This window comes from Sapajus apella, unplaced genomic scaffold (genome assembly GCF_009761245.1).
Source record: "Sapajus apella isolate SASKATOON/1434 unplaced genomic scaffold, GSC_monkey_1.0 scaffold46, whole genome shotgun sequence".
NCBI lineage: Eukaryota > Metazoa > Chordata > Mammalia > Primates > Cebidae > Sapajus > Sapajus apella.
This window is the reverse complement of record NW_022436986.1, coordinates 6,896,246-6,913,356: the sequence shown is the minus strand read 5'-3', so window position 1 is coordinate 6,913,356 and position 17,111 is coordinate 6,896,246. Positions and strand designations below refer to the sequence as shown.

The 17,111-nt window shown below is 37.6% G+C and overlaps 1 protein-coding gene and 1 long non-coding RNA gene across 3 annotated transcripts in view; one reads left to right on the top strand and one right to left on the bottom strand.

Moving 5' to 3' along the window:
- The window catches only part of LOC116524775, a 20,941-nt gene extending 5,356 nt beyond the window's left edge, over positions 1-15,585 (top strand). Inside the window, exon 3 of the long non-coding RNA XR_004257484.1 lies at positions 15,574-15,585. This is a non-coding gene — a long non-coding RNA (uncharacterized LOC116524775). The remainder of the gene's footprint in view (positions 1-15,573) is intronic.
- Positions 1-17,111, bottom strand: part of TMEFF1 (transmembrane protein with EGF like and two follistatin like domains 1) — a 104,140-nt gene that overhangs the window by 14,823 nt on the left and 72,206 nt on the right. For both annotated transcript variants that reach the window (XM_032240200.1, XM_032240201.1), the window contains exons 6-8: positions 15,242-15,390; positions 13,181-13,246; positions 1,797-1,920 (exon numbers count right to left, since the gene is read on the bottom strand). In XM_032240200.1, the coding sequence (XP_032096091.1) occupies positions 1,797-1,920; positions 13,181-13,246; positions 15,242-15,390 (339 nt within the window). The remainder of the gene's footprint in view (positions 1-1,796; positions 1,921-13,180; positions 13,247-15,241; positions 15,391-17,111) is intronic.

The window sequence follows — 17,111 nt, the reverse complement described above, 5'->3', positions numbered from 1 at the left end:
CAAAAAAAAAAAAAAAAAAAAAAACTGGCCTGGGCCAGGAGCAGTGGCTCACACCTATTATCCTAGCACTCTGGGAGGCTGAGGCAGGTAAAGTGACTGAGCTCAGGAGTTCAAGGCCAGCCTGGGCAACAAGGCAAAACCCCATTTCTACTAAAAATGCAAAAAAAAAAAAAAATTAGGCCAAGCAGGGTGGATCATGCCTGTAATCCCAGCACTCTGGGAGGCTGAGATGGGCAGATCATGAGGTCAAGAGATCAAAACCATCCTGGCCAACATGTTGAAACTCCATCTCTACTAAAAATACAAAACTTAGCTGGGCATGGGGGCATGCGCGCCTGTAGTCCCAGCTACTCGGGAGGCTGAGGCAGGAGAATCACTTGAACCTGGGAGGTGGAGGTTGAAGGTAAGCCAAGATCATGCTCTGCACTCCAGCCTGGCGACAGAGCAAGACTCTGTCTCAAAAAAAATAAAATTTAAAAATTATATGTATATATATGTATGTATAAAATTAGCTGGGCATGGTGGCATGTGCCTGTAATCCCAGCTAATTGTGAGGCTGAGGCAGAAGAATCATTTGAACCCGGGAAGCCACGGTTGCAGTGAGCCAAGATCGCACCACTGTACTCCAAGTCTGGGCAACACAGCAAGACTCTGTCTTAAAAAAAAAAAAAAGCAAAACAAAAGAAAAGAAAACCTGGTCTGTTATTGTTCATACAGCTGAATTTTTTAAATGTTCACAAAAAAAAAAGAAGAGGAGGAGGAGGAGAGCCCCTTCAAAGACAAGGAGAACTTTCAATCAGGAAAAAGCAAAAGTCTTAACAAAGAACTATTCAACCATTAACAATTTACAGTGTTTTGTTTTGTTTCTTGTTATTTAAGCAGGAGGAGAGGGAGGGAAAAAAACAGGAGCAGGGAGCTAAAGAAGTAGAAGGATCCAGGAGACTGGATTTTCAATTGCTTCTTCTTATTTTTTGGAAAGAAAGATTCACTGGCTTCTAGGTGGACAGAGCAAAAGAAAAGTATAATGTTTCTCCATGATTTGATGTGTTGACTAAGAAAGGAAAAAAGGATCTGGTCAAATTCCAGGAGGCAAGGGTGAGCAAAATGACAGCAATGTCTCTCTGTCTATAGAAACATCACCTGTTCAGCTGGACCAATGTCAAGTAGATGATGAGCTCCTAGCAGCAGCAGCAAAAAGGTGTATCCGCAGACACGCAAGAGCCCCAAAAAACACTAAGTTCATTAGGTTGGGTATCAGAAAGTCTGAGACTCCGTTTTTTTTTTTCAGCTCTATTTCTAACTTGCTGTTGACCTTGAACAAGTTACATAACCTGTCTGGAATCAGGGAGTTGAGGATTTATGCCCTTTCCATCTCTCAATTCATACCTGGTTCTTCACCCCCATCCCATTATTTTTAGAAATCTATTTTGGCACATATTTTGAGTTACATGTTCTCTGTTCTTAATATAGTCTTTAGTCCCTCAACCACCTTGTGACAGATTGCGTAAAAACCAAAATAGTGTTAAAATATGGCACATTTGTTTTTTATATTAAAAAATGTATATTATATTTAAAATGTTAAGCCTATAATCTCAAAGCCCTAAAAAAAATTGGTTTTGTTTTCTGCATATTACTTGCCAGTTTTTTTTCCCCAATGATGCTGCTGATTTTTTACTTGTCTACTACAAATAAACACTACTTTTTTGTAATATTTAGTCTATATTTGATTCCCTTCTATAGAGCAACAATCATTGATGAAAAAAATGCTCACCACTGATCTAGAGGCATTGACTTACCTACAAGAAGCCTTCTGAGTAGAATAGATGAATTCACATTTTCCATGGATGCAGTAACCATTGAGGTTTTCAGGGCAAGGCATGTGGTTTCCAATATAAACATCTTCTCTTTGATCACTAGCATCTTAAAAGAACATAAACCAGATGGTTCAACAATGAAATGCAAGCTGAAAAATACAGACTTTTCGAAAGTTCTGAAACAGCAAATAAATTCACCCCCTGTCAACCACCTACTGGGCAATTTGAAAAGGGAATTTTTCAGATAAAGGGTTAGATAAGATCCAGAGTCCCTTCTAATTCCTATTATGCCATAAACACAGAAAGTAAACTGTGTAGATTCAAAGCATTTAAAAATATTTGCAGGATGTGACCGCTAGGAGTTACTGTTGTTTAAAAACAATCTGGCAAAGAAAACCAAACATCTTTTCTAAAGAAATAAATGCTAACTCTAGAAGAAAGTTCACCTCTGTGACAGAGAGATGTTATATTTAGAATTGGCTTTTGGGGAATGAACTTAATCATTTATTTGAGGGTTATGAAATTGAGGCCAAAGAACACTGAATGACAGAGAGCAAGTTATGAGATTCTGAAATTTTAGGGTGAAAGGTTTATTTTTGGAATGAAAATTATCAAGCATATTGATTTTTTTCCCAAGTGAAATAGCTTTGCTGTTCTTTTCATATAGTTTTTCTTAGTATATGATCATTATTTTAAAAATTCAAATAATATAGAAGTTAAAAAAGAAATTCAAAATAACCTGAGATCTCAACCTCCAAAAAAACTGTCAACATGTTGATGAACACCTGCTCAGACTTAGGTTTAATGATTTGAACTGAACTGAAGTGAAGAAAATGAAGAGAGTCAAGAAGGAGAGATGGAATGGGTCAGGAAAGATGGAAACATAGAAACTTGGTCTTCAAAATCAATCAGATTAATTTACTCATTAGTCATCACACATGCACATAAGCACACACACATACACAAATAAATTTGGGAATGGGTTTTTGTACCTTTTTTTTGGCATATGTACCAGTACATTAATCCTAAGCTCCATGGACCCATAGTTCCCCGATATTTACAGGCCTGTCCATGTGCAGGAAAAATCCCCAGGCTTCCTGCCGTTTCTATCTTACACAGATTCTGTGCACTACAGCTGTACCTTCAGCATACTACCCTCGTAAACCTGAGACTTCATAACTGTAAATTCAGAATAATAGGACCTACATTTCATGCAGTTTTGAGAGAAATGAGGGAGATAACAAATGCATGTACAATACTATCAAAACAACCAGCTATTTATATAGCACATCATCTAACATCACAGGGCCTATCTCCCCAAAATATAAATAAAAGGTGTTTTCTGAGGATCAAAATTTACATATAGACAGGAAAAAACCTTAATGATTATTAAGCTCAGGGACAGTGGAACTAAGGCAGAGAGAAACCAGACCAAAATGATGTTATTTTTCCTCAAAGTGTATATATTTACATTGTACTAATTTAATTTATGCCTAGAAAGAGAACAGATCCAAAAGTCAGGGAACCTTATATATAAATTCTCAATTTTAAAAATGTCCTTACTGCTTTTTGGCCTCATTCAAATCACTTCTCTCTGAAGGAGCTGAATGAGACCAGCACTACCCAACATAGGTATAATACAAGACACATATGTAATTTTATATTTTCTAGTAGCCCAGATTTTAAAAAGTAAATAGAAACAAGTAAATAAATTTTAATCATATAATTTCACCCAATATAGCCAATAAATATCATTTTTACATATTACCAATATTAAAAATTGAGATATTTTTAATTTTTAAAATAAGTCTCTAAATTCTGATATTTTACACCCACAAAATATCTAAATTCTGACTAGCCACATTTCAAGTGCTCAAGAGCCACACAAGCCTAGTATCTATCACACCGGAAAGTGCAAAACAGATCACTAATTTATCATCTACTGATCATCTTGTACATGCCGGGTATTCTGCTAGGTGCTGGGAAAACATATTCTGTCCTCAAAGGGCTTATAACGTCTCATCTAGCTCCCAGACTATAATTCTGCCATGGAAAAAGAAATCAGCCCCTCTTCTGAGTTGCTATGATTCTGAGCAATTACTCCTTTATTATAACACTCACGATACTGCCTGTTTTATTGCTATTTGGGTTTTTTAAGTCAGCCTCTACCATAAGATTGTGAGCTCCTTAAGAATCTAGCTGCTTGTGTTTTTCATTTCTGTATAACTCCTAACACTTAGCATGTAGTACATACAATGGCTAAGAACACAGCTCTAGAGTCAGACTGCCTAGGTTTGAATCCTAGTTACAACACTCTCTAGCTGTGTGACCAAAAGGCAGTTACTTAACCATTTCTGGCCCTCAGTTTCTTCATCTGAGAAATGAAGATGACAATGATGTCTGCTTCTTGTAGGGTTGTTTTGAGGCCTAAATGAGATAATACATTTCATGTATTAAGAATATAAGTGTGTATAGAACTTAAAACAGTGACTGGAAAACAATAAGTACTTGATAAATAAATATTACCAAGTATTGTTACATGCTCAACAAATGTTTGTTAAATGAATAAATTCTAATTTTCTCCTGCTAAAGAGACAAAAAAATAGTTATAAATTATAACTTTGTTGTTTTCCATTGACAAAATTATTATCCAATTAAAGGTTTCCATCTTGAATCCCTTAGTGAACCGGACTGTTTGTAGTAGTCCTATCCTGTGTTTCACAAGAGGTCAAACCTTAATTAACATATCTTTTATTTTTTAATATTTGTGATCCAAGCAGAAGACTTTCCTAAAGTAATTTAGCTTTAATGAGAAATAGTTTGTCAGAAGCCAAATAACGGAAATCAAATGTACTTTTCTTGCTACAGTTTCAAACTAAAACTGCTACTCTACATTACCAATCAGGCCACAAGTAAACTGAGGAAAGCAGTCATCTCCCATAGCATTTCTCAGAACATGGCCATGAAAGTGTGTAACAACAGACCTACAGAGACTAACGTTATGCACCAACCTATGATAATAAAGTCCTAGAGCGCATATAGCAATAGGACTGTGCAGGTCTGTAGAGGCTGTGGTAACGTACTAATCTACCATAAGAGAGTTCTTTAAACGGCAAAGAATTTCAAAAATAATGCAGAGCTGAAAGCTATCAGAGGACTCAGCTAGGTGAAAACAGAGAAAGTTAACTACATTAAAAACAAGGTTTTGAGAAATTAATAGAAAAAGCATGACACAAATAAACATATACTGAATAATTTAATGAAAGAATATGATATCAAGCTATAGGCAAAGTGAAGCTATATAAAACATGAACATGTCTAATAAGGCTTTGAACCCTGTGACAACGTACAAATTCACGAAGTCTAATATTCCACTCAATGCCAACATTATTCATCCCATTAGACATAAATACTATTTCTGGGCATAGCTGCATGCTCAGCTAAGCTACAGAGAATATAAAGAAAGAGCATGCATGGTCCTTGCCCCCAAGACGCTTACAATCAATTTAGAAAATCAACATATACATATAAAAAGGTGAATAACACAAGGGAAGAGGACCCATGGGGCAGTTTACAATTAAATGGCAAAAGATGGTTTTATAACATTAGGTGCCAAGGAAGTTCAAATTGAAAGGAGAACTCATTGTAGGCTAAAAGATTTATTGATTATTGACAGGGTAGGACTCAAGACTCAAAGCATAAATAGATTTAGACAGAGGAGTGGGAGAAGCCAAAGAGAAGGTATAATGCATATAGCATTCTCAAGAACAAAGAGTAGCAACCTATGTAGAGTGATACATTCAGACTGGGGAAGGGTAGATGTCAAAGTTGGAAAAGTAGGCTGAAACTAGATTATGAAAAAATTTGAATTCCAGGTGAGAATGTTTTCTTCATCGTATGTACAAGGAAGATAAAGGCCTTTTGAAGAGCCGCACAAGGAAAGCCGGGTTTTACATGAAAAGTAGTTTACAGTAGCTGCCTAGAGCTGGTGGTTAAGCAAATGGGGAGTGAGGAGGTTCCTTTAGGGGTGAAGAAAATATTCTAAAATTAGATTATGATAACACTTTAACAACTCTGTAAATATACTAAAAAAACACTGAATTGTATACTTGAAACAGGTGAACTTAATGGCATGTAAATGGTATCTCAATAAAGATGTCAAAATAATTAACTGGATATCAACATACAAGATAATGAGGCAGGGGAACTAGGAAGACCATATATATTTCAGGTGACCAATTAAAAGGTTAGTATATAATCCATTAGCTGGGTATGGTGGTGCACACCTGTAATCCCAGCTACTCAGGAGACTGAGGCCAAGAGTCGCTTGAACCCAGGAGGTGGAAGTTGCAGTGAGCTGAGATTGTGCCACTGCACTCCACCCTAGGCAACAGCTAAAGCTCAGTAGTAGGAATAGATAGTAGCCAAAAAAAAAAAAAAAAAAAAAAACATGGTTTGAAGACGTTTTGAAAAGTGAATGAGCTCAGAAACTCAGGTCTGGAAGGGTCTTTGGAGGCCATCTAGTTTGATAAAGGAATCTCTTTAGTTTTATAACCCTCAGATCCTATGTCTACTTGAACACTTCCAGAACTCATAATACAGTTCATTCCAATATCATCAGATTTTCCTTATATTGAATGAAATCTCACTTCAACTTTATGTAGACTTCCCCATATCTTTTATGCCCTCTCCACACTGCTGACCAATCTTTTATTTTTAAGCTTGAATTTCTCCATTCCCACCCCTATTCAAACAATTATTTATAACTATCTTGAAGAGTGGTATCCAGCACTAACCCCTGTACATTTAAGTGTTTAGTAGAACAAAACTGTCCTCTTTACGGAAAATCCTCGTAATACAGAATTACGTAAAAAATGACTCTAAACATGAGCCTAATGATTGGGACTCTGTAGAGGCAATGTAGTAAGCTGAGGTCAAATTTAGATCTCCATTCAAAAAGTATTTTTTTAAGCATCTATCATGTTCCAGGCACTATGGTAGCTCCAGAAATTTGAAGCAATGGCAAAACAAAAAAATACAAAGACCCACTAGGCAACTGAATATATGAAACTAGTGCTTGGAAAAAGATCTAGGCTAGAGCACAAACACTAAGGTTCACCAAGGTAATAGCTCAGAGGATATTAAATATCTGGAAGTAATTAAGAAAGCAGGAGGCACAAAAGAATTGTGGAATCGTGGTACAAAGGGAAGGAGCAGCACTTAGGGTCAGAAAGTCGGAATTCTAGTCCCTGTTCTGCCATTCTATATGGGCAAAACTCCTGCAGTTTCAGCTTCTTCATCTGCAGAATGAGGATAAACTTGGCTGTTATGAGGACTAAATAACACAAATATGTGAAAGCACCTGACATACAGTAGAGCACTTGCTTAATAACTGTTAAGTGAAAGAATATCCTACTGATGTTACATATGAACCGTAATATTAAATAGCAAGACAGATAACTAACTCACCAATGGTGAGGCTGTTGAGCACAGCCAGGTTACTGAACATGAAACTAGAAAAAAAAGTATTAAAAATAACCATAATAACTTTGATAATGAACACAGTAACATAGTGTTTAATATTCAGAGTGATCTTAGGTAGTAGCTATTACTGCCCCTAATTACAGATGTGATCAATGAGGCTCAGAGAAATCAAGACACACAGCTATTAGGCATAGACCAGGCCTGACTCCAGAGGGCAAGCTCTTAGCCATTACAGTATCATTTCTCCAAACTATCCTAGGAGATGTGTAGGAAAAGATAAAGAGCAGAATGGCCAAGTACCTGCTCTCCAGGCCAAGTAAATTAACTAACTTCAAAAAGGAAAGATAAAAAGGCTCAGAAGATGTAACATACCATGGTTTCAGAAACCACAGCAGAGATGGAACCTGCACACAGTAAGAGCTGAGCACAGAACGATCCTGCCTAAACAAGCTCTTAGGCAAGTGGTGACAGGCTCCAAGAACAACTGCAACTGCTAGTTTCTGAACAATGTGTGTGTGTGTGTGTGTGTGTGCGCGCGCGCGCGCACGCGTGCACATGCACGTGCGCGTGTGTGTATAATATAAAAAATATACTTTGTCACCAAATGGCTCCTTTCACCCACAGAGGCATTCAGAAACAATTCCACCACCAGCTGCAGTGTTTTCAAATACAAAGGATAGTTATGGTTCTAAGGGATAATGTTATGAGAAAACCCGGTGCCAGATGGCTTATCTGCAAAGGCTTGTTCCACTAACTATCTGTCCTGGTTCACCAATCTACAGCCAAAGCATGAGGAGTTGCTATTAGCAATGGAGACATGTACCTGGAAGGTAAACTGCTGAGGCCACAACTATATCAACACTGCATCAGTAACCCTAGGGCTCATTATTTCTTTAAATCTCCATAGTTAAAAAAAAATTCAAAATACGCTACCCTGCAGCCCCCCAACTATCATCACTAACATATTCCTCCACTTATTCTTCCCTAACCACAGTCTGCTTGGACTCCATTAAGGAACTGTCTTCCTCTATATAAACTCCTACCCATACTCCAATGCCCCCGACTCTCCCAATTCTAAACCGCACTATTCTCCATACCAGCCCTGATTCTTCCTTTCCAAGCCTGCTCACTCTGCCAAGAGAAACACCTTTTTAATATGAATAAGTTTATCTACCTCCTTAACTACTCCCTTAGTAAATACTCCTTTCATCTTCCTGATGTACCAAGACGACATTACTTCCTAGATTCCCTTCCTTCCCTCTTCCCCTGATGTGTTTACCACTGTCACTTCCAGGCCAGCATTCCACCCTCAGCTCCCCACCACCTTACTCTCTTAGGAGCCTGCTAATCATCCTCTGTATGACTCTCCACTCCACCACACTCCATGACATTCTCTGATTTCCTTCATTGATCTTAGCACCCGGCTCATAGTCTTTCCCTTTGATGAGGCACATTTGTCAAAATCATTTTTAAAAGGGCATATCAAAAGACCTTGACTGAAACAGTCACCAGTAATGGAAATGATATCAGTATCTCGATATCTCAGGTATCCCTGGCCAGAAGCAGGAGGCAAGACTAATGAGGCTCAAGGACGAGACCAAAGATGGGGAGGGGGTTGGGACAAGGTGGAGCTCAGGAACGAAGTGAGAATGTCTTCATAATAATAAAAACGGTGGTATGGTTACATTATAGGCTATATGAGCATATCTTTGAATCAAAATGGTCACATTAAAATGACATATGCCATAAAGGAACTTCCTGTGTGATGGAAATGGTATCAATATAAGATGTGATATATGTGAGGTGCATCCATTGGTCAAGATGTGTGCATTTCAGTGCTATAAATTACACCTTTAAAAACTATAAAATAAGAATAATGATAATCACATGGGTGGAGGTATAGCGACAAAGAATGATAATGCTAACAACTGTTGAAGGTGGGTTCTGGGTATATGAGGGTTTATTTATTTATTTATTTATTTATTTATTTTGAGTCAGAGTTTTGCTCTTGTTACCCAGGCTGGAGTGCAATGGCGTGATCTCGGCTCACCGCAACCTCCGCCTCCTGGGTTCAGGCAATTCTCCTGCCTCAGCCTCCTGAGTAGCTGGGATTACAGGCATGCGCCACCATGCCCAGCTAATTTTTTGTATTTTTAGTAGAGACGGGGTTTCACCATGTTGACCAGGATGGTCTCGATCTCTTGACCTCGTGATCCACCCGCCTCAGCCTCCCAAAGTGCTGAGATTACAGGTGTGAGCCACCGCGCCCGGCCGGGTTTATTATACTATTCTGTTTATGTATCACAGATGTAAGTTTTCTAAATGTCACATACCCATCTCCCATACAACTCCTGCTCAATCATCATATCCTTTATGACTTTAGCATCTACAATAGAGCTTCTAACACCCCAATTTCAATATTTACCACAGGTTTTCTGACAGCCCAAGAAAAGCTTTAATTCAGCGGCTATTCTAGCCATACAAATACTCCGTTTCACAAGCACTCTTCTCTAGGAGCTAAGCTTTAAAAGACATTTCTTATTGAGCACTATCTTCCCATCTTTTCAGCTTCTTGCTGGTATTGTGTTCCTGCTTTTCACTTTGCAGCCTCCACCCCCAAATCACTGCCTTACCTACCCAATCTTGGCTGTGTGTTGCAGACGTGGATATTTACTAAGGGCCTCCTATAAATGGTGTGAGAACAACAACAACAAAAAGCAAATGAGGCAAAAATAAATAAATTAATACAATAAAAACAGAGTTACCTTTTAACCTCTATGTCCTAGGAGAACATTTTTACAATTTGGGTATCATCTTTTATCTTTCATGAAAGAAACTCCTTGGTCCAAGATTGCCAATGATCCCCTTGTCTTCCAATTCAAGCATAGTTTAGTCCTGGTCTTCTAATACCTTTCTGTAGCCTTTTAAGCTACTGGCCTTCTTTTCCCTTGTAGCTTCTATGTACTCTTCTTGATTTTCTTCCTCTCAGTCCTCTTTCTGCTTCATCCCAAGTTGGGCCTTCTCTTCTTTCTAAATAATAGTGCTGTCCAACAGAACTTTCTTCAGCTCTAAAAATGTTCTACATCTGTGCTGTCCCATATGGTAGTCACCGGTCATATGTGGCTACTGAACATATGAAACAGGGCTAGTATACTTTTAATTTTTTTTTTTTTGAAACAGAGCTTGCCTTGTCACCAAGGCTTAGTGTAATGGTGCAATCTCAGTTCATTGCAGCCTCGACCCCTGGGCTCTAGCCATCCTCCAAGACAGCCACCTGAATAGCTGGGACCATAGCACATACCACCATACCCGGTTAATTTTGTTTAAAGACAAGGTCTCACCATGTTGTCCAAGTTGATTTTAAATTTAAATAGCTACATGTGGCCAGTAGCTACTATACCAGATAATATAACTCTCTCTCATTCATTCTTGTGGCTTCAGTTATCACCTCTATATCCAAAGATTGACTCACAAATTTATACTGAACAAAGTAATCTGGATGAGTTCCACAAGCACCTCAAACTCTAAAATACAATCAATCACCTCCACTATCAACTCCTCCTTTACCTTATTCCAAAAACCTTTACCTACCCATAATATCCTTAGTTCTGTGAACAGAATTCATCATCTAAGTCATCTGAGCTTGAAGTCTTAAGTCATTTTTAACTCTCTATCTCTCATATCTAAGCAGATGTCTATTCTTTTGACTTTACCTAACTGATATCTCTGCCTCCATTCCACTGTATATAATAAGCACCATGTTCCTGCCAGGTATCATGCTTTCAAATGATTAACTTTGTAGCCTTGATTTTTTCAAACATATTAATGATTCCCCACTGCCCACGAATAAAGTCTAAATTCCCTAGAGTAGCATATGATTCAACAATCTACACAATCTGGCCCCAAGCTATCTTTCTAGCCTTGCCTTCCACTTCTACCTCTTAAGCCGCCTACTCTCCAGCCCAAAGGATTCCTTACCTTTCTCCAACACATCCTGTCATAATGTTGTATGCATATCTATGCTCATGCTCTCCTATCCTCCTTATATATCCTTCTGACTCCTGTTCAAATCCTAACCATCCTTCATGGTTCATTCAAGTTCCACTTCTTCTATGACATTTCACAGATTCCCACTGTTCCCCACCAAAGATTAATCTCGATTTTTCTGAATTCCCATTGTACTTTTAAACTGTACTACATTTATAGCAATAATCAATTTCTACTTTGTTAGAAGCTGGTTATCTGCATTTACTATATCATAAGCTCTTTAAAGATCCATATATTTTAGATATCTTTCTAACCACAAACAGTAAAATGACCAATATAAATTAGGTACATAATAAATTATATCTAATATGATAATTTTATTTAAATTAGAGATCAATTCTTATGTGTAAAAGGTTTTCAGTACCTCAAAAGTGGCCTAGGCTCTAAATTGCCCATTATCAACAGCATACAAGTGCTTCAGAACACACAATTCTCCAAATTGTCCTAAGTATGAGCTTCCAAATACTGAAAAACAGCCTTCCTATTCTAGTCAAGTACTATCAATATAGTGAATAAAACTGAAGCTGATCTATTTTGTCTCCTATGAGAATACAGGAGATTTTCTATTTTAAATACAGCATTTTTTATCAACATAGGAGACATATCTCAGGAGCTTGTCGGTTATAACTGATGCAGGTTTGATATGATTCAAGTAAGAGAAGTAACGAATTACTCAATGATAATAACAGCTACCAATCGTTGAACACTTAAGAGTATGTCCGACACTGTTGAAAGCACTTGACATGTATTATCTCATTTAGTTTTTATGAAACTCTATGAAACAGGTATTATTATCACTCCCATTTTACATATTTTTTAGAAACTAGGTATAAAATGTAGATCACATATCTTTTAATAGTATAACCAAACAAATGGATAAATGATGCACTGTGATACAGCAATTATATAGAGGTGCTAGTCTAGAAGGCCAAAGATATAGACCTGTTTTAGTTAACTAGATACAACCTCACTGATCTTCAATCTTCCCATTGATCATTACCTACCAGACCAGTTATAAGAATCAAACAAAACAATGGATATGAAAACAAGCAAGAAGAGCAAAGGCCTTGAAGTCAAGGAATTTGGAATCCAGACTCTGCTCTGACCTCTACTACATGAGACCTTGTGTAAATACAACCCACTGCTTCTTTGAGCCGCGTCCACTCTTTAGACAAGCACAGTGTACCTACTTATGTGCCAGATATTCTGCTAGGGTTAGGGATACAGAGTGAACATGATAGACTGGTTCTCCTCTCCTCACAGAACTCATAGCCCAGAGAGGGTTAGAGACAAATAAAAAGGCAGTTATAATAGAGTAGGCTAAGTGTTCAGAGAGGGGAGTATACAGGAAAGGCACCTAATATAGGCTCCAGAGTCAAGGGATATTTCCCAAAAGAAAATTACCTCCAAGCTAAGATTAAAAGGAAAAGAAGGAATTAGTCAGGAAAGGAAATAAAGAGTTTCAGGCAAAAGGAACAAGGTTCAAAGACCTGGGCACAGGCCAAGTGTTAACAGGAGATTCTAGAGGAGTAAAGAGGATTTTTATAAAACATATTGAGAGATCTTTTCGTATAACTTCTTACAACTACGTGTACATCTAAAATTATCTTAATAAAAATTTTAATCAAAGAAAGCATATATGAGAGTACCTTACATATGAAGAGATGAGCTTCAACTGTTTCTGTTACTATTAATACTAATAATTGACTGTGTTAGGTATATTACTATAGAGAGCAAAGTTAGGGGTGTTTTTATAATGGAAATAGAACTAATAAGGACAGCTAATGACCATATTTCCATAGTTGGCCAAAATTTGGAGAAGCATGATTCGGTACCTTTCACATCTGGTCGATACTGTAGTCCATCATCTTTCTTTCCCAACAAACTAGTGTCATCTGTATCTATAAGAGAAAACGGTTTTCAAATTAAGATATACACAATGGTTAAGTCATATCATGATACTCCCAATAATTCCAAATTATTCCAAGTTCTTCTTAACCTCTGTCCACTTACCCTGTTCACATTGTCTACCATTCTCTAAATGCCTCGAGGCATCCTAGGTGTAAGTGCTCTTTGCATGATGAATAGTCAATTTCATCTATACTTCAGCTCCAATGTCACCTCCTTTAAAAACTCTTTCCTATGCAAACTAAAACAACACATACTCTGAGAATAAAGGGTTAACCCTTTCTTTCTCTAAAGGACAACTGCCTCAAGATTTACCTTCTCCTGCCACTGTTTCCCTAGAAACATCAGATTAAGATAAATGGGGAATCTCAGCTGTGTTATGAAACACTTACTATAAAAAATGACCCCTGATTTGAGAACTGCACATGGACTGAGAAGACTATAAATGAGCCATAACCACATGTATAGAAGCACAAGCTTCCCAATACTAGTTGGGGAGGCAAAGAAAAGACATAATTAGGTTTGTGGATGAAAAATTACAGAGGAGACTAAGACAAAACTTAAGGACCAATCAATCCAAAAGATGCATTTTAATTAAACTCTCAAGCTTGACTGATATGGTTTGGGTCTGTGTCCCCACCCAAATCTCATGTCTAATTATAATCCCCAATGTTGGAAGAGGGGCCTTGTGGAAAGTGACTAGATCGTGGGGGCAGATTTCCCTCTTGCTGTTCTCATAATAGTGAGTGAGCTCTCATAAAATCTGGTAGTTTAGATCAGAGGTACTGCGATCAACTGTGTAGTGTGTCACAAATAATTTGTTACCAATATAAAGTACCAAATTTTGGCTTACAACCTTTTCCCCTTAGTTCAGATAAAAGCATAATATCCCTTTAATAAGTCTAAAAAGGGAAGAAGTGGGGAACTACTAAGCAAGAAAGATGTACAATTCTACTCCATGAGAATGCACAAGGCCCACATATGTAACTGAGGAAATGATCCGTCTTCCCAGCTCATCTGAGTATTATTGAGGAAAGAAGATTGAGAACCTCTGGCTTTAGAGACTGAATATTTCTAATAGGGGTGGAAAACAAAAACTCCCTTCTTATATGGTATCATGGTTTCTAGGCTAAAACATAAAGCAAGAAGGACAAAAAGAATTTTAAGCTAAAACCAATAATTTTTCTTTACATTCTCTAACTTCATACCAAAATCTGTAATCGTACATAATATGTACAGGGAAAAATGACACAGATAATTGGAAAACAAAGTAAACTATTATGTTCTATAAAAAGAGGTTTGGCCGGGCGCGGTGGCTCACGCCTGTAATCCCAGCACTTTGGGAGGCCGAGGCGGGTGGATCACAAGGTCAAGAGATCGAGACCATCCTGGTCAACATGGTGAAACCCCGTCTCTACTAAAAATACAAAAAATTAGCTGGGCATGGTGGCGCGTGCCTGTAATCCCGGCTACTCGGGAGGTTGAGGCAGGAGAATTGCCTGAACCCAGGAGGCGGAGGTTGCGGTGAGCCGAGGTCGCGCCATTGCACTCCAGCCTGGGTAACAAGAGCGAAACTCCGTCTCAAAAAAAAAAAAAAAAAAAAAAAAAGAGGTTTAACAAATTATGGCCATAACATAGTTTTACTATAATTAAAATAAGTTATCTAACTCTTAAACAGCTATTATCATTCCAAATTTGAGATGACCTTAGAACTATAAATAATACTCATAATTTCATGTTAGGATCAACTAGCAACCAAGAACTAAATAAAAACCAAGAAGCACAGTTTGTGTCTTGAGAAGAAGAAAATAAATTTTTAAAAAGTCGAAATTAGTAATAAAAATAAATTCTGAAATATGAAGTAATAAAAGAAAATAAAGCTTCAAGGATTTCTCATTTTACAATTTGAAATACTACCAAATGTACAAATACGATTATATGCATACAATAATAAAGACGGGTCTCTGAATAAATAAAATGGATTTTACCTGTGCAATGGCCAAGATGCCTTATATCAATTTGCTCTTGCTTTATACAAGATGCTTCTCGAACAAAACAGGGATTATTATAGGAACTCCCATCAGAAGCACACACAGGATTAAAACTGTATCCACTGCAATCTATATTACATACACACCTGTTGGAAAAGACAAAAATTACCTACATTTTATAACAAAAATATTTCACAATGCTGCAACAGTAAAAACGACCAATTCTTTCTTCTGTTTTCTGTAACAGAAGTCAATATATTGTTTTAAGTCACTGGTGAAAGCTTAAGCAAAGTAAATACCTTAAAAATGTATTTTAGGTGAGGATTTAGAGATAATTGCATCAAGATACTATGAAGCCAGTGGTTTCTCTAGAATTTTCAAATCTAGATAAAGTAATCAGGAGATGTCAAATATCAATGACATTAATTAAAAAGCAAAATGGCATAGGGGAAAGAACACAGAATTATGAGTCAATAGTCATGAATCTAAATTCTACCCCTACTTACTATCAGATTTGTGTTCAAATTCTCCCTCTAAGTCTTAGTTTACTGATCAGTAAAACAGAGATAATAATAATGGCCAGGCATGGTGGCTCATGCCTGTAACCCCAACAGTTCAGGAGGCCAAGGCGGGAGAATCACTTGAGCTCAGGAGTTCAAGACCAGCCTAGGCAACAAAGCAAGACCACATCTCTACAAAAAAAATTTAAAAACCTAGCCAGGCATGGTGGTGTGCATCTGTGGTCTCCACTACATGGAAGGTTGAGGCAGGAGGATCGCTTAAGCCTAGGAGGTTGAGGCTGCAGTGAGCCATAATTGCACCACTGTACTTCAGCCTTGGGGACAGAGTGAGACCCTGTTTCAATAAATAAATAACCTACCTTACCAAATAACTGGGAAAGTTAAAAACTATAATAGATATGAAATATGTAAAACAGAAACCCTCAAAAGTGTTTTCTAGCTACATATCTACCTACATAACTGAGTGTCCACTGAACACTGAATGTGATACTACAGAGAAGGCCAAAGAAGTCCAAAGGAAGGTCACATCCCTCAAGAATGGTAAAATCTAGTTAGGAATAGAGAAACAAAAATAAAAATATAGAGACTTTCCTATGTATGGCAACACAGAGGACTAGAAGCCTTTACTAACCTTCCTGATAAAAACAACAAAAAAATACTGGACAAACATTTTAAAACGTTCTCTTAAATACATTCATAAGTTGGTAAGAAGGCCAGGAATATTCAGGACAGAAGTTATAGGAACACAGGAACAGAGAAAGGTCAACTCAGCTCTCTAAAGCTGATTTTCACTTTGAAGGCATTTGCCAAACTGGGTAAATGTAATTACCAGTTTTTTGGCTTTTCAGGCCTCATGTGGTTTGGCTGTGTCCTTACCCAAATTTCATCTTGAATTGTAGCTCCCACAATTTCCATGTGTCATGGGAGGAACTTGGTGGGGGGTGACTGAATTATGGGGGCAGGTCTTTCCTGTGCTGTTCTCATGATAGTGAATGAGTCTCATGAGATCTGATAATTTTAAAAATGGGATTTTCTCTGCATAAGCTCTCATTTTGCCTGCTGCCATCCACGTAAGACACGACTTGCTCCTCCTTGCCTTCCGCCATGATTGTGAGGCCTCCCCAGCCACGTGGAACTGTGACTCCAATTAAACCTCCTTCTTTTGTCCAGTCTCAAGTATATCTTTATCAGCAGTATGAAAACAGACTAATACAAGGCTCTGGGAACAGGAGACAAAGAACACTGACCCACCTAAGGTAGGGAGTCTGGAGACCCTAGAAAAGTTGGATCTTTAAAATGTACATTTTAAAGATCTGGAAATTAAAATACATGATGATAATGACAGC